Source organism: Nuphar pumila, chromosome 9 (assembly GCF_984573655.1).
Source record: "Nuphar pumila chromosome 9, dmNupPumi1.hap1.1, whole genome shotgun sequence".
Taxonomy (NCBI): Eukaryota; Viridiplantae; Streptophyta; class Magnoliopsida; order Nymphaeales; family Nymphaeaceae; genus Nuphar; species Nuphar pumila.
This window is the reverse complement of record NC_143257.1, coordinates 120,517,225-120,541,996: the sequence shown is the minus strand read 5'-3', so window position 1 is coordinate 120,541,996 and position 24,772 is coordinate 120,517,225. Positions and strand designations below refer to the sequence as shown.

General features: G+C 38.1%; 2 protein-coding genes across 2 annotated transcripts; both read left to right on the top strand.

Moving 5' to 3' along the window:
• Positions 1-16,037: 16,037 nt before the first annotated feature.
• LOC149829112 (agmatine coumaroyltransferase-2-like) lies at positions 16,038-17,333 on the top strand. Its single transcript, XM_090017212.1, has one exon. The coding sequence runs from the start codon at positions 16,038-16,040 to the stop codon at positions 17,331-17,333; it is 1,296 nt and encodes a 431-aa protein (XP_089873338.1).
• A 4,576-nt stretch (positions 17,334-21,909) lies between these two features.
• Positions 21,910-23,205, top strand: LOC149829111 (agmatine coumaroyltransferase-2-like). Its single transcript, XM_090017211.1, has one exon. It carries the CDS (start codon positions 21,910-21,912, stop codon positions 23,203-23,205), a length of 1,296 nt encoding a protein of 431 aa, XP_089873337.1.
• Positions 23,206-24,772: the final 1,567 nt, after the last annotated feature.

Sequence of the window (24,772 nt, the reverse complement as noted above, 5' to 3'; positions counted from 1 at the left end):
ACGTCGGTCGGCATTATTGTGCATAAAGTACGAAAGAGGTGCGAGCGTACCGATGAGGTGGCCAGCCACTGCCGCTTCGTGGGTTGCGAGAAGAAGGCGCCAACACAAGAAGAGTGAGCAAGAGGAGGAGAGGAGCGTTGCTGAGAGAGAGATGAGGGGAAAGAAGAAGGGAAGGGAGGAGATCGTCGGAGAGGGAGGCAGTTGCTGGAAGGGGGAGAAGGAAGGGAGAGCAACGGGGTGAGAGAAAAGGATGAATGAAACACAAAGGGAAAAGAAAGGGGGCTCGTATAATGGTTTTACGGGAAATTTAGCGAAGGCAAAATTCTGTTGCAAATGCCGTCGCAAATTTGTGACATAGTAGCGACGAAAAAAATGTTGTCGCTCATTCGTCGCTAAGCAGCGACGAAATGTGAGACATAATTCTTCTGTTACTAATCCGTTGCAAATTTGCGACGATGTTTGCGACAATTTTTTTTTGTCGCAAATTCAGCAACTAATTCTAATTTTGGGGACAAATAGTTTTCTCTCACTAATCCGTCGCAACTTTACGATGAATTATTTTTGTCGCAAATTTCCATCGCTAAATAACATTTTTCTTGTAGTGATATATATATATATATATATATACCCTCTCAGATTGAGCGGCTCATGACAACGGTGCAAGCTTTACAGGGTCAATCTAATCCTTCAAATGTTCTACATTACTCATTTATTATGAATTGCACTTTAGATTAAGCAATATTGATATGAAAAAACAAATTTCTGGATGGTGAAACTTTGATGCATTGTTAGCCATTGATTTTGAAGCTTTTAAAACCCTTGCTTATATAATATATACAATCAAATGATTTAAATTATGTGTCATACTAGATAAATAATGTGAATTACATGTTTGATTCCCAAGTAGGAGGCTCTTACAAGTGAGTACAGTAAAGTTGATAAAAAACATCGTCTTGGTTGGCCAAACTGCTTTTTGTATAGGACCCACATACACCATCAAACAAGGAAGAAAAATTAGCAAATGTTATATATATATATATATATATATATATATATATATATATATATATATATATATATATATATATATATTTCCTTTCATTTTTGGAAGTTGCCTTTTTCCTCCAATATTTCTTTCGATCCTTGCAATGTGGTCAGTTCAACATTAGCAAATGTTTATATATATATATATATATATATATATATATATATATATATATATATATATATAAACTAAAATATGTAAACTGATATGAACCAAGATTTTCATAGGTTTTTTTATTTTATTTTTTAAATTTCACTGTACGGTTGTGTTCTAGATGCATGGTTTTATAAAAACAGAATTTTTGTAAATATACAAGCATAAAAAAAACATTTCATGATCCAAGTACGATGATCCAATAGTTGATTCCAAGCAAATGGACCATGCTGAATGCATCTGTAGGGTTAAATTTGCAAAAAACCTTTGAAAATCTTGCTTCATACCAGTTTACATATTTTACTAGTTTATATATTCTAATTTTCCTATATATATATATATATATATATATATATATATATATATATATATATATATATATAATGTACCCTCTACGATTGAGCTGCTCATGACAACAGTGCAAGCTTTACAGGGTCAATGTAATCTTACAAATGTTCTACATTCCTCATTTATTTCGAATTGCACTTTAGAGTAGGCGATATTTATGTGAAAAAACAAATTTCTCTATGGTGAAACTTTGATGCATTGTTTGCCATTGATTTTGAAGCTTTTAAAACCCTCGCTTATACAATATATGCAATCAAATGATTTAAATTATGTGTCATACTAGATAAATCATGTAAATTACATCTATAAGGTTTGATTCCCAAGCAGGTGGCTAAAGTTTAAAAAAAAACATAGTCTTGGTTGGCCAAACTGCTTTTTGTACAGGACCCACATACACCATCAAACAAGGAAGAAAAATCTCCTCGCTTTTTTAGTGCGTTGACAGAAAGCTTTTCTTCCTTCTCTTTGTTAGAGTAAAGAAGTTGGGTTTGTTTTCCTCTAGTAAAGTTATTTTACCCCAACAGTCAAATACCCACTACCACTAGGGTACAAAAATTCAAATCACTAATTTGATCCATCTCATGGCTCTTCTCTCTTCCATGGTCTTGAATTAATGACGCACCCGGCAAGCTGTAGTGGAAGGCTACTCTAATTTAACTCTAATCACTAATTTAACTTTTTGCTAATGAATATGATAGATATCTAGATTTAATTGATATCAAAATTCAATTACATGTAAAAAACCCAAATAAAACCAAATATTCTACGTACCTTTCACCATTTGAATTTGAATTTGAATTTGAATCCAAATCCAAATCTAAATCCAAATCCATTTTATTGAACATCCAATTAGTTGATACGGTATTAGTCACATCCGGCCCAAATCCAGAGTGTTTACATCCCTAAGAGCAGGTTGATCACGTGTTGATTAGACCTTGTAGAGAAACCTTGGTGCAAACCGAGGTGGTTACCAATCCGAAGATGCATCCCACAACAAATGTTATTCGCTAGATGATCAGAAGCAGCATCCTGCAAGACACAACTTGCTTCAGAGAGCGTCACATGAACATGGCCAAAAGGACACAGGCGACGTTATTCTTGTGTAACATTCTGTTAAGAATAATATATAAAGAGACACGACACAAGAGTAAATTGAAGTATCTGGATATAGGTGCTGGTGAGGGGGGATTGCATTTTGGTCTGCAGTGTTTTTGGCTCTCTAGCATGGGCTCATTGCCTCAATGTACGGCAGGGTATTGTGTGTTCTCCCCGGAACACAAATTCATGTGTTCCGGTGTGTACCGAGGAATATCTTGGGACCCAAAATAATTCATATGCCAATGTTACCTACGATGACTTTATAATAAAATAACATATAAAAAAGATAATTATGCTTTTGACGAAAATGTCCTCCCATAAGATAGATAAGCGTTGGACTAAAATGTCCTCCCGCTCCCTATATATAGATTTGCATATTCCTCCATTGTTTTTAGCTTGTGCTACAATACATGGCTGCCTTCTTGTTCCAGCCTTGTGTTAGATAGAAAACTTTTCTAGGTTCGTTCCTACCTTATGGAGATAACTATAAATCAAACGACTGGTTCGATCATTGGTGGGCGTCAAAAGGGGATTTGTCAGCCATCTCTTTTTACAGTCTTCTCCTTCTTCTTCATTTTCGTTAGGCAGTATGAAAAAAAACAATGACGCACAAACATTCCAACAAGTGCCATTAAAGCGTGGTGAGTACCTTTCCATGTCATCATGCTATTGTTGAAGAACGTATGTCGTCATGAGTGTCATTAAGGCGTTATTTTGTTATTGCAGGTAGATTTTATCATTTCGATGGTTGGAAACTTGAAGATATTTGTAAGGCGATGGGATCTTCTGACAAGAATGCTTGGTTACAGATGCAAGCAAGGGCCTCTACCCCATCCGGTATCGTCCATTCACTCAGTATATGCAATGTAACCAAATCACGGTTGTAGTAACATGTATATCGATTTGTGAGATATTATTTTGTTTGTTAATATCGTTTTGTAATATATTATGTTGAATTACCGTATATCGATTTGTAAGATATTATGTGTTTTCTAGTGTCGATTTGTGAGGCATTATTTTGTTTGTTGATATCGATTTGTAATATATTATGTTGAATTGTCGTATATCGATTTAAAAGATATTATGTGTTTTCTAGTGTCGATTTATGAGATATTATTTTATTTGTTAATATCGATTTGTAATATATTATGCTGAATTACCGTATATTGATTTGTAAGATATTATGTGTTCTCTATTGTCGATTTGTGAGATATTGTTTTGTTTGTTAATATCGATTTGTAATATATTATGTTGAATTGTCGTATATTGATTTGTAAAATATTATGTGTTTTTTAGTGTCGATTTGTGAGATATTGTTTTATTTGTTACTATCGATTTGTAATATATTATGTTGAATTGTCGTATATCGATTTGTAAGATATTATGTGTTTTCTAGTGTCGATTTGTGAGATATTGTTTTGTTTGTTAATATCGATTTGTAAGATATTATGTATTTTCTAATATCGATTTGTGAGCTATTGTTTTGTTTGTTAATATCGATTTGTAATATATTATGCTAAATTGTTGTATATTGATTTGTAAGATATTATGTTGAATTACTGTATACTGATTTGTAATATATTATGCTGAATTGTTGTATATCGATTTGTAAGATATTATGTATTTTCTATTGTCGATTTGTGAGATATTATTTTGTTTGTTAATATCGATTTGTAATATATTAAGTTGAATTGTCGTATATCGATTTGTAAGATATTATGTATTTTCTAGTGTCGATTTGTGAGATATTGTTTTATTTGTTACTATCGATTTATAATATATTATTCTGAATTGTCGTATATCGATTTATAAGATATTATGTGTTTTCTAGTGTCGATTTGTGAGATATTATTTTGTTTGTTAATGATCTGTAATATATTATGCTGAATTGCCGTATATCGATTTGTAAGATATTATGTATTTTCTAGTATCAATTTGTGAGATATTGTTTTGTTTGTTACTATTGATTTGTAATATATTTTGCAGAATTGCCGTATATCGATTTGTAAGATATTATGCTGAATTGTCGTATACCGATTTGTAATATATTATGTTGAATTGTCATATATCGATTTATAAGATATTATGTGTTTTCTAGTGCGAATTGTGAGATATGATTTTGTTTGTTAATATCGATTTGTAAGCTATTATGTTGAATCTTTGATACTATGATTCATTCAATCGTTTCTTTGACTCGCTTAACTAATCGGTAGTCGTTGTTATATACATCTTGAATAAATTGTAGTAAACATATGCGCTGGCTAACGCAAATTGATATTTTGCTCATAATAGTGTTGAGCATATCAACTAGTTGCAGTGAAGATGATGTATCTCAATCATTGAGAAGTCATGGAGCAATGGACATCCATACTATCGATGCACCTGAAGAATTGAATATATGCACTAATGATGCACATGATGAGAATGGTGCAGGCATTGGATTCATTCTTGATTTGAATATTCCAGCAGACAAAATGCAATTCAATAATGAGGTAAACGATCATGACATTGTACTTAACAAAGGTGCAGGCTCCTCAAGTCTACATGATAGTACACTTGACTATGTTCCTGTAGAGGGGATGCAATTTAATAATGAGGAAGCTGCATACAAATTTTACAATGATTATGCCTTAAAACTTGGCTTCAGTGTTAGAAGGTATTCTTGGGCGAAAAATGCACAGGGTGTCATGGTGAGAAAGGCATATGTTTGTTCTAAGCAAGGTTGGAAGAAGTCAAGTGGAAATCCAACAAGGAGCAAGCCAGATTTAAGATGCGGTTGTCCAGCGATAATGGTGTTAAGAAGACTTCCGAATGAAAAATATGTAGTTCGTACTTTAATCAATGATCATAACCATGAATTAGCCACTTCATTTATGACTCCTATGTTAAGGTCACATTGTAAAGTAACTGAAGTGCATGCTGCAATTGCTGAAATAGCTGATAGTGTCGGTATTGCACCAAGAAAGACATACAATTTATGCATGCACGTCGATGGTGGTCGCGAGAATGTACCATTCACACCTATGGATCTAAGAAACCACTTGAGAAGGAAGATGTCAAAAAACATGAAGAATGGATGAATATGTTCTTTGGTTGATTACCTAAAGAAAAAATCAAACATTGACCCTGGTTTCTTTAGTGCAATGCAACTGGATGAAGATGAGTATGCTGTGAATATGTTTTGGGCAGATTCAAAGTCAAGAGTGGATTATGAATGCTTCAATGATGTGCTTGTTTTTTATACGGCAGTGGAGATTAATACGAAACAGTGGTCAATTGTGCAGTTTGTCGGAGTGAACCATCACTCACAGAGTTGCATATTAGGCAGCATTTTTTTGTATAACCAGACCAAAGAAACCTTTGAGTGGTTGTTCAGAGTATTTATACAGGCAATGAATGGGAAGCACCCTGGAGTTATACTTACAGATGGTGATCATGCAATTACGACTGCAGTGTCTCATGTATGGTCATATGCACATCAACGCTTATGTTTGTAGCATATCTTTCAAAATACAGCAAAGAACATCGAACACATTTTTAATCAGAAGACAGGGTTTGATAAAAAGTTTAGACAGTGTGTACTTGAGAGCATAGACGAGGTCACATTTATGTCTGATTGAGAGCAAATGATTCAGATGTACAACCGTGAAGACTATGTGTGCGGTTACAACATTTATATGCAGACAAAAAGAAATGAGTATTGGCATATGGAAGACAATACTTTTGTACAGGAATGATAAGCACATAACGAGCTGAATCTATGCATGCCACACTAAAAAAAACCTTGTATTCATTTTTAACAATGTTTGGCTTCATAGTATAGTATGAATTATTTGTAGACAGTCTTAGACAGAATAAACTTGAACAAGATGTGAAATACTTCAACACCCGCCCTGTAACTTTGGACATGAAAATATCGACGTGACCTACAGATCTGTATACACTAACTGTATTTGAATGGACTAAGAAGGATGTTATACAGGTCATGAATTGCAACATAGAAGGACGTATGCAATATGAGAATATGCACAAATATCATATTGCATGAAAGGACGAAGAGCATCCAAAAAGGCAAGACGCACATGTTACGTACAATGTTGACAACAAAATAGTTGAATGTACATGCAAAATATTTGAATTCAAAGGTATTTTATGTCGTCATGCATTAAAGGCACTTAATCAAGAGAAGATACAAGAAATACCTGAGTTATATATAATACAAAGATGGACGAGAAGAGCAAAGATTGAACTGTTGGATACAAATAATGTCAGTCCATCTAGTGTTGATGAGAAGTGTCACATAGCCTCTCGTTACCAACAACTATGTAAATCACTTATGCATGTTGCAGATTTGGCATCGAAAAACGAAGAAGCCTATGTATGTATGAGAAAGTGTCAAGGGAATTACTTAAAAAAGTGCAGTTAATTCACCATGAGTCTATTGCAGCTCGTGAAGACCAATCTAAGAAAACATGATTGAACAACGTAGGTGAAAATCATGCTTTCTCTGACTCTTGTGAGAAGTTACGCCGAAGCGTAGGCATCATCTTCGACAAGTCAGGAGTAAATGTTGTAGATTACGATAGAAATATTCACCTAGCGAAGGGTATCAAAATAAAACTTACCTCTGATCGCAGTAGTCGGAGGACAAAGGGTGCACTTGAATTGGTTGACAAAAAAATGTTTAAGAAACAACCAACCCTTAAGCAACCAAGCCCTTCGCATGAACATGTATGTAATACAGTATATTGCTTCCCATGTAAATTATATTACTTGCAACCTATCAATATCTAACTTGTGTAATTTTCAACATACAGTAATACCATACAGACGTGAACTACAATGTTGGAACCTGTAATCCACCCGACCTGTTTGAGTGAAACGATGGCATGAGTTTCACAAGTCTTTTGGTATGTAACAATTTTGTAAGGATGTTTGCATTTCTTATTGAACTTAATGTAGTGTCTGATATTGTTTTGTTTCATGGCAGACTCCGTTCAATTCAAAAGTGAGCAATGCAACACAAGAATCACGTGTGGATTCTTTAGCTACAAAATAGTTATAGCATTTAACTTTCATATCTTACAAATCGTTGTAATGTTTAGCATTCTATAATTCTTTATTGTAAATCGATAATTCTTTGTTGTAATTCTATAATTCTTTGTTATAAATCAATAATTTTTTGTTGTAAATCTATAATTCTTTATTGTAAATTGATAATTTTTTATTGTAATGTTATAATTCTTTGTTATAATTCTACAATGAAAATTATACTACAAATATCATAAAATCAACACTAAAAAATACATAATATCTTACAAATCGATATATAGCAATTGAGCATAATATATTATAAATCGATACAGAAATTCAACATAATAGCTTACAAAACGATATTAACAAATGAAACCATATCTCATAAATCAATACTCAAAAACACATAGTATCTTACAAATCGATATACGACAATTCAACAAAATATATTACAAATTGGTATACGACAATTCAGCATAATATCATACAAATCGATATATGGGTGCACTGAAATTGGTTTGCAAGAAAATGTCTAAGAAACAACCAATCCATAAGCAACCAAGCTTTTCGCATGAACATGTATGTAATACAGTATATTGCTTTCCATGTAAATTGTATTACATGCAACTTATCAATAACTAACTTGTGAGGTGAAAATGAGAACGACAATGACAATACATGTGAGGTATAGTAAATTGGAACATGGTCTGCTCAATCCATTTGTTCATCTACGTGGTTTTTAGTTTGTAGTGTATCGTCAACCGTTTCTATCTTTTGCTTTAACTAATGTTCAATTTGAGACAAAGGGAAGATGATGATTTTGAATACGAAGTGCCATTGACGTGACCGCAGGTAAGAATCGAGGAACCTCCATCTTCTTCACCCTCTATTTCGTTGTTGTCTTATCGTGATACACCAACATCGTCAAAGAAACTCATGCTAGAGGAGCCAACCCCACTAAGAAGGCGGTTGCAGTTGAAATCGGAGCCACCACCTTCCCCACTTCAGTCTTCTCCTCCAAGATTGCAGTACCATGAAGCCTCATTGTCGAGGAGACCTGTGTTAGAGGAGCCTCCTAGAAGGCAGTCTGTGAGATTGCAGGATCCCCCACGTTTACCATCAACATCTTTTTTGTGCTTGTCATATCGATAATTCTTTGTTGTAAATCGATAATTATTTGTTGTAATTCTATAATTCTTTGTTGTAAATCGATAATTCTTTGTTGTAAATCGATAATTCTTTATTGCAATGTTATAATTCTTTGTTGTAATTCTACAATAGAAATCATACTACAAATATCATAAAAATCAATACTAGAAAACACATAATACCATACAAATCGATATACAACAATTCAGCATAATATCTTACAAATCGATATACGACAATTCAACATAATATATTACAAATCGATATTAACAACCAAAACAATATCTCATAAATCGATATTAGAACATGGGGGCTCTCTAGCATGGGCTCAATGCCTCACAATCCGAATGGATCCAATCGCGGATCCGTTGATGTGCATATATATATATATATATATATATATATATATATATATATATATATATATTTATTTATTTATTTATTTTATAAGTGTATATATATAAGGTATTGTACCTATATATAGAGAGATCATATATGGATCCTGGATCCAAAACTTTTCTCTTTATTACACGATTGAAACTATGGATCCGAATGATATAATTTGGATTCAAACCTTTAGTAGATGAATATGGATCCTAAATAAAGTTTTCTCATTTAAGATCTGATTATAAATTCGCAGATCCACATAATAAGTTTTGGATCCAAAAATCAAATCTAACCATGATATCAAGGTTCCAATATCAAGAATCCGAACCAAAAATTAAAATCTAGTATTAGGTATTTATCTTGATCCAATTATCGAAGATCCAAATAGTATTTTAAGGATCTGTCTTCGAATATCCGAATAGAACATCCGAGATCCAATAAGATATAAAAATAAAACAATGAAAGTATCCTTGTAGCAACTTCTGAATGTGAAATTCAAGTTTATTTATCTTATAAAATTCACGATTATTACAGTTTGATCCCATCACCAACCGTATATTGGCAGGTCCTGCACAAGAAGTGTTTGATTTTCACTGATGTGACTAAAACTTCGCCAGTGAAAGCCAGCTATCTTTGGCACAGAAAAATGATGCGCTAGTGAATACAAACGTTGATGCCAGATATGGCACCTAGTTTTGAGCTTGAAGCAATAGACACCCTTTTAAAGTTAACTTGATGATATTCCCAAGTTGCCCTTGCGAGGTGATAGAAACTCTTCTGAATGAGGTAAATTTAGATTTATTTTATTATGTCAATTTTTTAGAGAATATACTTTGGTTGTTTAAGTTTCACATCTCCTTATATCTTTATAAAGTTTCACATCTCCTTACAACCAAATTGGCGCTCTGCCATGGAAGCTGAATATAATGCTCTCTTGCAAAATTGCACCTGGCATCTTATTTTTTCACAGTCACAATTCAATGTTGTCGGTTCTAAGTGGGTGTACCGCATCAAACGACATGTAGATGGGTCTATTGCTTGTTTTGTGGCCAAAGGTTTTCATATGGAGGAAGGGCTTGATTTCTTTGAGACCTACAATCTTGTTGTTAAGCCAACCATCATTCGCGTGGTTTTGTCTCTTGCAGTCTTATTCAAGTGGCACATTCATCAACTGGACTTCAACAATGCCTTTCTTAATGGCTTCCTGGATGAGGACGTTTATATGAGTCAACCGCTTGGTTTTGTGAATTCTCACTTTCCTCATCGTGTTTGTAAGCTTGATCGCTATCTATGGTCTCAAGTAGGCTTTGCGGGCCTGGTAGCAGCGCTTGAGCTCCTACTTGGTCTCTCATAGCTTTATTATCTCTCAATCAGATGCTTCTTTTTTTATTTTTCAACAAGGTGGTCTTATTATTTATATTTTAGTTTATGTGGATGACATCATAATCACCGCCAACTCTTCCTTGGAGATCTCTCACCTCATTTCTTGTCTTGGTGTGGTCTTCTCTATTAAGGATCTTGGGCAGCTCAGTTATTTTCTTGCTATCGAAGTATTAAATTTCTCACCAAGTGGTTATATATATATATATATATATATATATATATATATATATATATATATATATATATATATATAGGGGTGGCAAAATCTAACACGACCCACCAACTCGCTTCTTAGCCGGGTTCGGGTTTGGCATAAATGGGTTCGTGTCGTAAACGGGTCGACCCGCCTAACCCGTTTATTAAACGAGTCGGGTTCGTGTTAGGGGTATGCCAACCCACCAACCTGTCTGACCCGTTTAATAAACAGGTTAGGCGGGCGGGTCAACCAGTTTACCCTAACCTGACCCGCCAAACCGCCTGCCAACCCGTTTACCCGAGCCCGACCCTCCAACCCGCCCGCCAACCCATTTACACGAACCTGACCCGCCCGCCAACCCGTTTACCCGACCCTGACACGCCCACCAACCCGTTTACCCATTTACCCGAACCCGAACCGCCAACCCGTTTATTAAACGGGCTAACCGTGTCGTGTCGGGTTACCCGTTTAATAAATAGGTCGGGTTCGTGTTTGCCACAGACGACCCATTTAATAAACAGGTCGGGTTCTTGTTGAGGTATGTTGACCCGCCAACCCGTCGAGATGACCCGATTGCCATCCCTATATATATATATATATATATATATATATATCGATACAAAACTGACTCTTGCTATTGCGTACGGTAAAGTTTTCAATAAACATCTTGGTTGGTTCAAGATACAAGGGCAAGCTTAATGGAAGAGAAAAACTTTCTCCTTCATTTCTGAATTATAATTGTATACTAGAAAAGACACTTCTCGTCATTCCTCATGTAAATTGCCTTCACCAGTAATATAAAACAAAACTGATTATTTCAAAAAAACAAAAACAACTTGGTTGGTTCAAGATATAAGAGTTCATGCACACCAAGCAGCAACGCTGCATAAAATGTAAACACTAAAGTTGTGATTTTCCGTGAGTAGCTTTTATCCTCAGTTAAGCACGCCCAAAAGGACTATAGGATGAAACAAGCAACGCACGACTGTACAACTGCGTGGTCAAAATAAACCAACTGAGGTCTCCACCCTCACCACCAACCCTATCCTCCGAGAGGGTTGTGTATGTTCGCCCCCGATGATTCACTGAATCCCACGTCTGTGTTTGGGGCTTTGAATGAGCACCACGTATACAAGCACATGGAGCTCGTATTCCCGTGTATGTTGACATAACTTTGCATCGGACTCTGGTGTTGTTGCAAAGACTTAAGTACCCTTTCTTGCTATTCTTCTCATAAAGTGATGGTTTGAGAAAATGACAAAAATGCCCTTCATTCAAAAAAGGAAAAACAAATAGTTCAAAAAAAGGACAAACATGTCCTCCATCCAGAAAGTCGAGGATGATGTTGACTCTTCAAAGTCTTCTTCTTTTTTTGTTCAAAAAAAGGACAAACATGTCTTCTTCTTTTTTCTCCGTAAAACACTGTAAAACCCTCTCTCTCTCTCTAGAGAAGAAATCAAGGGAAACAAAGAGTTCTTCCTGGAGAAGGCCATGAACAACAACCCTCTCACTCTCTCTCTCTTCTCTCTCTACTTCTGTGCACATCCAACAGACGATCCTACATTGCTCCATCGTCATCTTCTTCTTCTTCCTTCTTCGTAAAACATTGTAAAACCCTCTCTCTCTCTAGAGAAGAAATTAAGAGAGGTAAAGGGTTTCTCCTGGAGAAGGCCATGAACACCAACCCTCTCACTCTCTCTCCCTTCTCTCTCTACTTATGTGCCTGATTTAGAGTTTTTGCCCTTACAAGAGGGGGGTCCGGGGATTCATCCCAGCGTGGGTAGCATCATTCAACTAAATGAGTTGTAGATCCTGATTCAGAGTTTTTACCCTTATAGGAGAGGGGTCTGGGGGCTCCTCCCAACATGGGTAGCATCATTCAACTTGAAGAGTCGTGGAGTCTGATTCAAAGTTTTTACCCATTCATATTTTAAGGCATTAGATCTCATGTTTGCACATCTACGCATGTGCAGTTTGCTTTCATCATGTTCAGTTGCTTTATAGATTATACTTTGAATTCTTGTGCATTTTAGATCTATGGATTTGTATGTAACCAAAGCTCATTTTAACTTTAAATTTTTGCTGCAACTTCATGCATATGTCTTCATGCTCTCCACCAAAAATCAGATCATTCTGAGTTTGTTTGACCCACTTTAAAAATCGAGATTCAAAACCTGTTATTTTGCACCGTCAGGATTTTAGCAGAATCAGGACCAACTTGCGAAAGTGATTTCTCCCTAACCAGAGATGATTTTTCCGATCCGTAAAAAGGGTTGTTTTCTAAATTGAATCTAGTTTGTTCATATCAAATTTCAGCGATTTCTATGGTGTTTTCGTACCAGCTTCGGGTCAAAAACCATAACCCTGTCACCCTGTGTCATTTTAACGGCTTAGATTTTGATCCATTTGTTTGAATTTTATTTTCCTAATGGAAGATCATTTTTCAATTCTGTAAAACGGGTTCTCTTTGTTTATGTGTCTAGTTCATCCTTGTAAATTTTCAGAATTTTTCATAGTCAATTACTATTTTATTTTGATTAAATACCAGAACCTTGTATCCAGATTTTATAAATGTTCTGATTTTGGCCCCCATATCATGACTGTTGTAGCACTTCTTCAACAAATCGTTATTTGATTGGCAATATTCTTTAGCAAATTATTGTTATGATTTTATTGAGTCTCTAATGAGTCTCTACTATGATTTGTAGTATTTTTGGGTCTCCAACGAGCCTTACAATGATTTATAGTGTTGTTCGATCTTTTAACTATGATTTATAGTGTTTTGGGGTCTCCAACGAGCCCCACAACGATTTGTAGTTTTTTTCGGTCTTTTAACTATGATTTATAGTGTTTTCAGGTTTCTAACGAGACCCACAATGATTTATAGTGTTGTTGGACCTCGCTATAGCGATTTGTAGTGTTTCTCGCTAAACACTACAGCGATTTGTGATACAAATCGCTATCTGAATCATGACCAACTGTTCAGGGTCATATCTCCCTAACCAGAGATCGGATTTCAAATCCGTAAAAAATGGTGTCTTCGTTATGAAGTCTAGTTTATTCCTGTAAATTTTCATTGATTTCTATGGTTATTTGATACCCCATTTGGATCTAAAACCAGACCCCTATCAGTCTGCCTTATTTGAGTGACATAGGTTTTTATTTCATTTTGTAAGAGTCATATCTCCCCAACGGAAGATCATTTTTCAAATTCGTAAAAATGGTTTTCTTTCTCTATGTGTTTAGTTTATATCTGGAAAGTTTTATAACTTTTTATGCTCATTTGATATTTCGAACCTGTTAAAAACCGAGACATGTTATAAAATGTTATAAAACTTAAAAAGTTTGAAACTTCCTCTATGTGTCTCGATTTTTAACAGGTTTGAAATATCAAATGAGCATAAAAAGTTATAAAACTTTCCAGATAAAAACTAGACACATAAAGGAAGAAAACCTTTTTTACGGATTTGGAAAATGATCTTCCGTTGGGGAGATATGACTCTTACAAAATGAAATAAAAACCTATGTCCCTCAAATAAGACAGACTGATAGAGGTCTGGTTTTAGATCCAAATGGGGTATCAAATGACCATAGAAATGGCTGAAAGTTTACAGGAATAAACTAGACTTCATAACGAAGACACCACTTTTTACGGATTTGAATTCCGATCTCTGGTTAGGGAGATATGACCCTGACAAGTTGGTTCTGATTCGGATAGCGATTTGTATCACAAATCGCTGTAGTGTTTAGCGATTTGTAGTGTTTCTCGCTAAACACTACAGCGATTTGTGATACAAATCGCTATCCGAATCAAGACCAACTTGTCAGAGTCATATCTCCCTAACCAGAGATCGGATTTCAAATCCGTAAAAAGTAGTGTCTTCGTTACAAAGTCTAGTTTATTCCTGTAAATTTTCAGCGATTTCTATGGTCATTTGATACCCTATTTGGATCTAAAACCAGACCCTTATCAGTCTGCCTTATTTGAGTGACATAGGTTTTTATTTCATTTTGTAAGAGTCATATCTCCCCAACGGAAGATCATTTTTCAAATCCGTAAAAAGGGTTTCTTTCTCTATGTGTCAAGTTTATATCTGAAAAGTTTTATAACTTTTTATGCTCATTTGATATTTCGAACCTGTTAAAAACCGAGACATGTTATAAAATGTTATAAAACTTAAAAAGTTTGAAACTTCCTCTATGTGTCTCGATTTTTAACAGGTTTGAAATATCAAATGAGTATAAAAAGTTATAAAACTTTCCAGATATAAACTAGACACATAGAGGAAGAAAACCCTTTTTACGGATTTGGAAATGATCTTCCGTTGGGGAGATATGACTCTTACAAAATGAAATAAAAACCTATGTCACTCAAATAAGATAGACGGATATGGGTCTGGTTTTAGATCCAAATGGGGTATCAAATGACCATAGAAATGGCTGAAAATTTACAGGAATAAACTAGACTTCATAACGAAGACACCACTTTTTACGGATTTGAATTCCAATCTCTGGTTAGGGAGATATGACCCTGACAAGTTGATCCTGATTCGGATAGCGATTTGTATCACAAATCGCTGTAGTGTTTAGCGATTTGTAGTGTTTCTCGCTAAACACTACAAATCGCTAATGGATGTGCACTGAATCAGGCTTCACAAGAGTCAATGTATAGGTCAGTCGGTGCTTGAGGGAGCAATGTATGATCTTCTAATGGATGTGCACAGAAGCAGAAATAGAAGGGAGAGAGAGAGTGAGAGGGTTGATGTTCATGGCCTCCTCCAGGGGAGATTTCTTTCTCGGATAATCCTGCAGTGCAGAGACTGGGTCTTAAATAATCATCTTCGGGGCACTTAAGTCTTTACAACCACTCCTTTTCAAGAACCATCATTTTTTTTTGCAACAATGGAGGATAGGGTACTTAAGTCTTTGCAATCGCATCAAACTCCAACGCTAATTAATGCTGACAAACATGGGGATACGAGACACACATGCTTACATACGTGGTGCTCTTTGGGACCCCCGATCATGAGATGCCCTGTTCGGGGGGGGAACATATAACCTGCTGTAAAACTGCGTGGTCAAACAAAACAAACGACTAGTACAATTACAGAAGCTTCCCCCGTCCCCCGCCCCCTAGCCTCCTCCCCCCAACCCCCACATTATTTATTAAACACCGCCTCTAGTCTCATCGTCACACCACACATATCCCTCGTCTTCTCTCACCAAGTAAAGTTAAAAGCTAAAATGAATATCATGATAGAGAGCTGTAGGCTTTTGAAGCCAAGCTACCACACCCCAACCCACCCTCCTACAGACATCTTACTCCCTCTCAGCCCCTTTGATACGGTCAGCTTCGACACCCACGTAGCTACCTTGTATGCCTACAGACCACCCAATCCTCCAAACGAGCTCATCGAGCAAGGCCTGCGCAAAGCTCTAGCCGAGTACAGAGAATGGGTCGGCCGACTCGTCTTCGACGATACAGGCCGGCAGTGTATCCTCCTTAACGACCAAGGCGTCCGCTTCGTCGAAGCCACCTCTGAGTACCCTCTTGGCAGCTTGGACAAGCCTTCTCCTGACTACCTGGACTTGCACCCACCCATCGACGGCATACACGAGCTGGTCCAGGTGCAACTCACAAGGTTCGCTTGTGGCTCGCTTGTAGTGGGCTTCACCTCCCACCATGTCATCGCCGATGGCTTCTCTACCAGCAATTTCCTCGTTGCATGGGGCCGAGCCACCCGCGACCTCCCCATGCAACCTCTTCCCTTGCACGACCGCTCCATCTTTGTCCCCCGCAATCCTCCAAACTTCCAATTCGAACACCGTGGCGTCGAATACGATGACCGCCGCAGTCGCAAACACCACTCCACAATTGAAGACACCATCGTGGTGCACAAGGCACACTTCCCTTCAGAGTTTCTACTGAAACTCAAGACCGAAGCTTCTGTTAACAGCCCTTATACCAAGCCTTACACTACCTTTGAGTGCCTTATGGCTCACCTATGGAGGAAGATCACCCGAGCAAGAGGTCTTGATGGGAAGGAAATCATCAAGATAAGGATTGCAGTGAATGGACGTGCAAGGATGACCAATTCTCCTGTGCCTAAGAGGTACTTTGGCAACGTGGTGCTGTGGGCTTTGCCTGAATCTAAAGTGGAAGCCCTTCTCATCAAGCCACTGAGCCATGCAGCTAGGCTCATACACGATGCGGTTGCGCGCATCAACGACGATTACTTCCGGTCATTTATCGACTTCTCGAGGTCGAAGGAGAAGATGGAGGGACTGGTGACCAGCGCGGATGAGAGTGAGATGGTGCTGAGTCCAGACTTGGAGGTGGATTGTTGGTTGCGGTTCCCTTTCTATGACTTGGATTTTGGTGCAGGGTGCCCTTATCTCTTTGTGCCTTCGTACTTGCCAATTGAAGGGCTGCTCATAATCGTCCCTTCCTTCACTGGTAATGGAGACATCGATGCCTTTGTGCCTCTCTTTGAGAAGAACATGGACTCCTTCAAAGATAACTGTTATTCACTAGATTAGTGCTCAGAAAATCAGAGTGTTTATGTTTATTAATTAAACGGTGCCCAAGATTTAGGGTTTTTTTACATCAAGACAGGAGTATGTATTGATGTTTACATGTATGTAAGCAAGCTGTGGTGAATGGGTTTGTAATTGCCCAATGCGATATTGTTTTCTTTATTTATTGATTACAAACATAAATGAAAAATATACTCTATTAATTAATAAGAAATCAAGTTAATGTTTAGATTACAAACTATTTAAAGAGGCCATTTTTTATGGCACTTCACATGATCAACTGATCCGACTACCAATTGAGTCCGACCATTGGATTTCAAGATCAGCCTAAAAAACTCAATTTGCTCACGTTTATTGCGAAGCAGGTTATATGTCCCCCCCCCGAACAGGGCATCTCATGCTCGGGGTCCCAAAAAGCACCACGTATTTAAGCCTGTGCGTCTCGTATCTCCATGTTTGTCAGCATTAATTAGCATTGAAGTTTGATATGATTGCAAATACTTAATTACCCTCTTTTCCATTGGTGTCAAAAAAAATAACGATTCTAGAAAAGGAGTGATTGTAAAGACTTAAGTGCCCCAAAGATGATTATTTAAGACCCAGTCTCTGCACTGCAGGATTATCCGAGAAATAAATCTCTCCTGGAGGAGGCCATGAACATCAACCCTCTCACTCTCTCTCCCTTCTCTTTCTGCTTCTGTGCACATCCAGCACAAGATCCTACATTGCTCCATCAAATACCGACTGACCTACACATTGACTATTGTGGAACCTGATTCAGAGTTTTTACCCTTACAAGAGGAGGGTTTGGGGGCTCCTCCCAGCGTGGGTAGCATCATTCAACTAAATGAGTTATGGATCCTGATTCAGAGTTTTTGCCCTTACAGGAGAGGGGTTTGGGGGCTCCTCTCAGCGTGGATAGCATCATTCAACTTGAAAAGTTGTGGAGCCTGATTCAGAGTTTTTACCCTTATAGAAGGGGGGTCTGAGGGTTCCTCCCAGCGTGGGTAGCATCATTCAACTTGATGAGTTGTGGAGATTCATTTAGAGTTTTTGCCCTTATAGGAGAAGGGTTTGAGGGCTCCTCCCAACGTGGATAGTATCGTTCAATTTGATTCATTGTGGAGCCTGATTTAGAGTTTTTTCCCTTACAGGAGGGGGGTTTAGGGGCTCCTCCCAGCGTGGGTAGCATCGTTCAGGTTGATTCATTATGGAGTCTGATTTAGAGTTTTTGCTCTTACATAAAGGGGGTTCGGAGGTCCCCTCGGCGCGGGTCCCGCTGCACGGTGTTGCGGATGTCAAGCGAGAATGGTGTTGTGCAACTCAAATAATATGGAATAATAGAAGTCTGATTTTTAGTAAAAATGGGAAATGAAATGACAATAGAAATCGCTAAAAATTTATAGGAATAAACTAGACTCAATAACGAAGATACTATTTTTTACGGATTTGGAATATGACCTCCGATTAAAGAGATATGACCCTGACAAGTTGGTCCTAATTCAGGTAGCGATTTACAACAATTTGCTTACTGAATAACACTACAAATAGCTATAGTGATTTGCAGAAGACACTACAAATCGTTATAGTGAGATCCAACAATACTATAAATCGCTGTGGGGCTCATTGGAGACACAAAAATACTATAAATCAATATAGTGATTTGCGTCCGACAATACTAAAAATCATTGTTGGAAGGCCTGATAACACTATAACTCGTTGTGGGGCTCGTTGGAGACCTAAAAACACTATAAATCACTGTAGAAAAGCCTAACAATACTACAAATCGTTGTTGGAAGGCCGGATAACACTATAAATCGTTATGGGGCTCGTTGGAGACCCAAAACCACTATAAATTGCTATAGTGATTTGCGCCCGATAATACTACAAATCATTGTTGGAAGGTCGGATAACACTATAACTCATTGTGGAGCTCGTTGGAGATCCGAAAACACTATAAATTGCTGTAAGAAAGCTCGATAATACTACAAATCATTGTTGGAAGGCCGGATAACACTATAAATTGTTATGGGGCTTATTGAAGATCCGAAAACACTATAAGTCGTTGTAGGGAATGCCCAACAATACTACAAATCGTTGTTGGAAGACCAGACAACACTATAAATCGCTGTGGGGCTCGTTGGAGACCCGACAACACTAAAAATCACTGTAGGGGAGTCATTGACAAAATCGTGAGAAAAAAAAAAGAAAAATAGAAAAATCGTGGGAAGGGGTGTTACGAAAACCTCCAGCAAGAAACAACCGAAGGAAACATGAGCCCCACGATTAAAAAAAATGCTTTATTGCTCTTTTTCGATAGTTAAAAGAGGGAAAGAAAATAAAAAAATTATACAAGGCCCAAAAAAAACTCTAAATCAGGCTCCACAACGAATCAAGTTGAACGATGCTACCCACGTTGGGAGGAGCCCCCAAACCCCCCTCCTGTAAGGGCAAAAACTCTTAATCAGGCTTCATAACAAATCAAGTTGAACGATGTTATAGTCATTGTGCAGGTCAATCGGTGTTTGATGGAGCAATGTAGGATCGTCTGCTCGATGTGCATAGAAGTAGAAAGAGAAGGGAGAGAGAGTGAGAGGGTTGATGTTCATGGCCTTCTTCAAGGGGAACTGTTTGCCTCCCTTGATTTCTTCTCTAGAGAGAGAAAGGGCTTTACAGTATTTTACGGAGAAGGAAGAAGAAGATGACGATGAAAAGTTCAAACAGACATTTTTTATGGCTCAGGTTCATTTTGCCAGATGACCATCGGATCGCCGGCTCACCATCGGATCGTCCGCTCACCATCGTTTCGCCGGATCACCATCAGCGAAACGATTAAGGTTCGTTTCGCTGTGTAGACTTTGAAAAGTCAACATCATCCTCGAGTTTTTGGATGAAGGACATGTTTGTCCTTTTTTTGAACCATTTGTTTTTTCTTTTTTGAATGAAGGGCATTTTTGTCATTTTCTCAAACCGTCATTTTATGAAAAGAATAGCAAGAAATGGTAATTAAGTCTTTGCAACCACACCAGACTCCAATGCTAAGCGATGTCAACATACACGAGAATACGAGCCCCATGTGCTTATATACGTGGTGCTCATTCAAACCCCCGAACACAGACGTGGGATTTAGTGAATCATCGGGGGAGAACATACACCATCCTCTCCGTTTATTGGCTTCCATCAACCCTTATCCATTATTGTGTGGAAATAGTGGCCCCCTCCACCAAAGTGTATATCGTGATCGCGAGTCCACAAACGCACAATGAAAAATACGTGGCCGCGTGTGGCCCTCCATTGAAAGCTACGGACACACCAGAGTGACAGCAAAACCACCCAGATGGCCGCGTAAGCAATATCATAACGACGAATCACATGACAGCACTGCAGTGGCAGTATAACAATTGGATGCGGGTCCAACTTAAAGAAACACTTTCAGTCAAAAACGCAAGCTGAAGACGCGAGAAGAATGCATATAATGTTGTTTGAAAGAAAGGGATGGATCACTTTGAATAGGACTAATCGGTTGTCCAATAAATGAAAATTTTCCTTATTTTTAACTAGGGGAAGGGAACTTTATAGACAATCGTTCGATAACTGGATCCATGTACGACTATCAATTAGGCCATGTCCATCAAGTTAATTAACCATTATAAGAAATGACTAACCATTATAATAACACAACATAATTTTTTCAAAAAATATAATAATAATAATATAACTTAACACTCTCCACTGAGTGCTTATATATATAGCAGAAAATCGATACAAAACTGACTCTTGCTTGTGAGTACGGTAAAGTTTTCAATAAACATCTTGGTTGGTTCAAGATATAATTAAGGGCAAGCTTAATGGAAGAGAAAAACTTTATCCTTCATTTCTGAATTATAATTGTATATTCGAAAAGTGACTTGTCGTCATTCCTCATGTAAATTGGCACCACCAGTAATATAAACCAAAACTGATCATTTTTCTTTCAAAAAAAATAAAAAGTTGGTTCAAGATAATAGAGTTCATGCACACCAAGCAGCGACGCTGCATAAAATGTAAACACTAAAGTTGTGATTTTCCGTGAGTAGCTTTTATCCTCAGTCAAGCACGCCCAAAAGGACTATAGAATGAAACAAGCAACGCACGACTGTACAACTGCGTGGTCAAACTAAACCAACTGAGGTCTCCACCGCCACCACCAACCCTATCCTCCTGTACAACTGCGTGGCCAAACAAATCCAATGAGTAGTACAATTACAGAAGGTCCTTCACTCCACCGGAAGCAAATCAGGTCATGATGAAAATGAGCGTTTTTGCTCATGATGACATCGTGGCCATCCGATTTGCATTTTAAAAAACTCAAAAGTCAACAAAACCACGTGGCATTCATCCAAAATGCAAACAGATGGCCACGATGTCCGCATGAGCAAAAACTCTCATTTTCAGCATGACCTGATCTGCTTCCCACTCCAGCCGCACCACCAACCCTATCCTCCTCCCCCCAACCCCACATTATTTAAACACCGTCGAGTCTCATCGTCACACCACACATATCCCTCGTCTTCTCTCACAAGTAAAGTTAACAGCTAAAATGAATATCATGATAGAGCGCTGTAGGCTCTTGAAGCCAAGCTACCACACCCCAACCCACCCTCCTACAGACATCTTACTCCCTCTCAGCCCCTTTGATACGGTCAGCTTCGACACCCACGTAGCTACCTTGTATGCCTACAGACCACCCAATCCTCCAAACGAGCTCATCGAGCAAGGCCTGCGCAAAGCTCTAGCCGAGTACAGAGAATGGGCCGGCCGACTCGTCTTCGACGATACAGGCCGGCGGTGTATCCTCCTTAACGACCAAGGCGTCCGCTTCGTCGAAGCCACCTCTGAGTACCCTCTTGGCAGCTTGGACAAGCCTTCTCCTGACTACCTGGATTTGCACCCACCCATCGACGGCATACACGAGCTGGTCCAGGTGCAACTCACAAGGTTCGCTTGTGGCTCGCTTGTAGTGGGCTTCACCTCCCACCATGTCATCGCCGATGGCTTCTCTACCAGCAATTTCCTCATTGCATGGGGCCGAGCCACCCGCGACCTCCCCATGCAACCTCTTCCCTTGCACGACCGCTCCATCTTTGTCCCCCGCAATCCTCCAAACTTCCAATTCGAACACCGTGGCGTCGAATACGATGACCGCCGCAGTCGCAAACACCACTCCACAATTGAAGACACCATCGTGGTGCACAAGGCACACTTCCCTTCAGAGTTTCTACTGAAACTCAAGACCGAAGCTTCTGTTAACAGCCCTTATACCAAGCCTTACACTACCTTTGAGTGCCTTATGGCTCACCTATGGAGGAAGATCACCCGAGCAAGAGGTCTTGATGGGAAGGAAACCATCAAGATAAGGATTGCAGTGAATGGACGTGCAAGGATGACCAATCCTCCTGTGCCTAAGAGGTACTTTGGCAACGTGGTGCTGTGGGCTTTGCCTGAATCTAAAGTGGAAGCCCTTCTCATCAAGCCACTGAGCCATGCAGCTAGGCTCATACACGATGCGGTTGCGCGCATCAACGACGATTACTTCCGGTCATTTATCGACTTCTCCAGCTCGAAGGAGAAGATGGAGGGACTGGTGACCAGCGCGGATGAGAGTGAGATGGTGCTGAGTCCAGACTTGGAGGTGGATTGTTGGTTGAGGTTCCCTCTCTATGACTTGGATTTTGGTGCAGGGTGCCCTTATCTCTTTGTGCCTTCGTACTTGCCAATTGAAGGGCTGCTCATAATCGTCCCTTCCTTCACTGGTAATGGAGACATCGATGCCTTTGTGCCTCTCTTTGAGAAGAACATGGACTCCTTCAAAGATAACTGTTATTCACTAGATTAGTGCTCAGAAAACCAGAGTGTTTATGTTTATTAATTAAACGGTGCCCAAGATTTAGGGTTTTTCACATCAAGACAGGAGTATGTATAAATGTTTACATGTACGTAAGCAAGCTGTGGTGAATGGGTTTGTAATTGCCCAATGCGATATTGTTTTCTTTATTTATTGATTACAAACATAAATGAAAAATATACTCCATTAATTAATAAGAAATCAAGTTAATGTTTAGATTACAAACTATTTAAAGAGGCCGTTTTTTTATGGCACTTCACATGATCAACTGATCCGACTACCAACTGAGTCCGGCCATTGGATTTCAAGATCAGCCTAAAAACTAAATTTGCTCACGTTTATTGGCTTCCGTCAACCCTTCTCAATTATCGTGTGGAAATAGTGGGGCCCTCCAACAAAATGTATATCGTGATCGCGAGTCCACAAACGCACAATGAAAAATACGTGGCCGCGTGTGGCCCACCATTGAAAGCTACGGACACACCTGAGTGACAGCAAGGTTTGATCTGGCACCCTGATCCCCGCATCCTCAAAACCACCCAGATGGCCGCGTAAGCAATATCATAACGACGAATCACATGACAGCACTGCAGTGGCAGTATAACAATTGGATGCGGGTCCAACTTAAAGAAACACTTTCAGTCAAAAACGCAACCATTATAATAACACAACTTAATTCTTTAAAAAAATATAATAATAATAATATAACTTAACACTCTCCACTGAGTGGTTAACCATTATCTCAAAACCAAGTGGTTATATATATATATATATATATAGAGAGAGAGAGAGAGAGAGAGCAGAATATCGATACAAAACTGACTCTTGCTAGTGAGTACGGTAAAGTTTTCAATAAACATCTTGGTTGGTTCAAGATATAATGGCAAGCTTAATGGAAGAGAAAAACTTTCTCCTTCATTTCTGAATTATAATTGTATATTAGAAAAGTGACTTATCGTCATTCCTCATGTAAATTGGCATCACCAGTAATATAAAACAAAACTGATCATTTTTCTTTAAAAAAAATAAAAAGTTGGTTCAAGATATAAGAGTTCATGCACACCAAGCAGCGACGCTGCATAAAATGTAAACAATAAAGTTGTGATTTTCCGTAAGTAGCTTTTACCCGCAGTCAAGCACACCCACAAGGACTATAGGATGAAACAAGCAACCCACGAAAGAATTGAAAGTGATTTGAAATGAATCATTCTGAATTGGTCAAAAAATAATAATAAAAAAATTAGGTGTCAATCAGAACGTGACACATGTTAAAGCTATTAAAATAACATTAAAAAATAGGTCTTCGTACTGGGTACAGTTTCTTCGGGTTATAAAGACAAAAAGAATTGAAAGAATTTGAAAATTCGAACCCTAATGACTATCTAGAATCCCTCCCTTCCAACCTAGTTCTTATTTTCCAAATAGAAGAGAAATTGGTTAATAAAGACAAAACAAGAAAGAGAAAAGGATACTAAAGGGGGGGGGGGGGGGGTTGCAAGTGTTCAATTTTTTCACAAAATTTTTAATCATCCAGACTCATGAAAAGAAAAACATCGCT

What these genes read in the sequence shown, in the direction of transcription:
- LOC149829111 (XM_090017211.1), top strand. Translation starts at nt 21,910, where the DNA reads ATGAATATCATGATAGAGCGCTGTAGGCTCTTGAAGCCAAGCTACCAC.
- LOC149829112 (XM_090017212.1), top strand. Translation starts at nt 16,038, where the DNA reads ATGAATATCATGATAGAGAGCTGTAGGCTTTTGAAGCCAAGCTACCAC.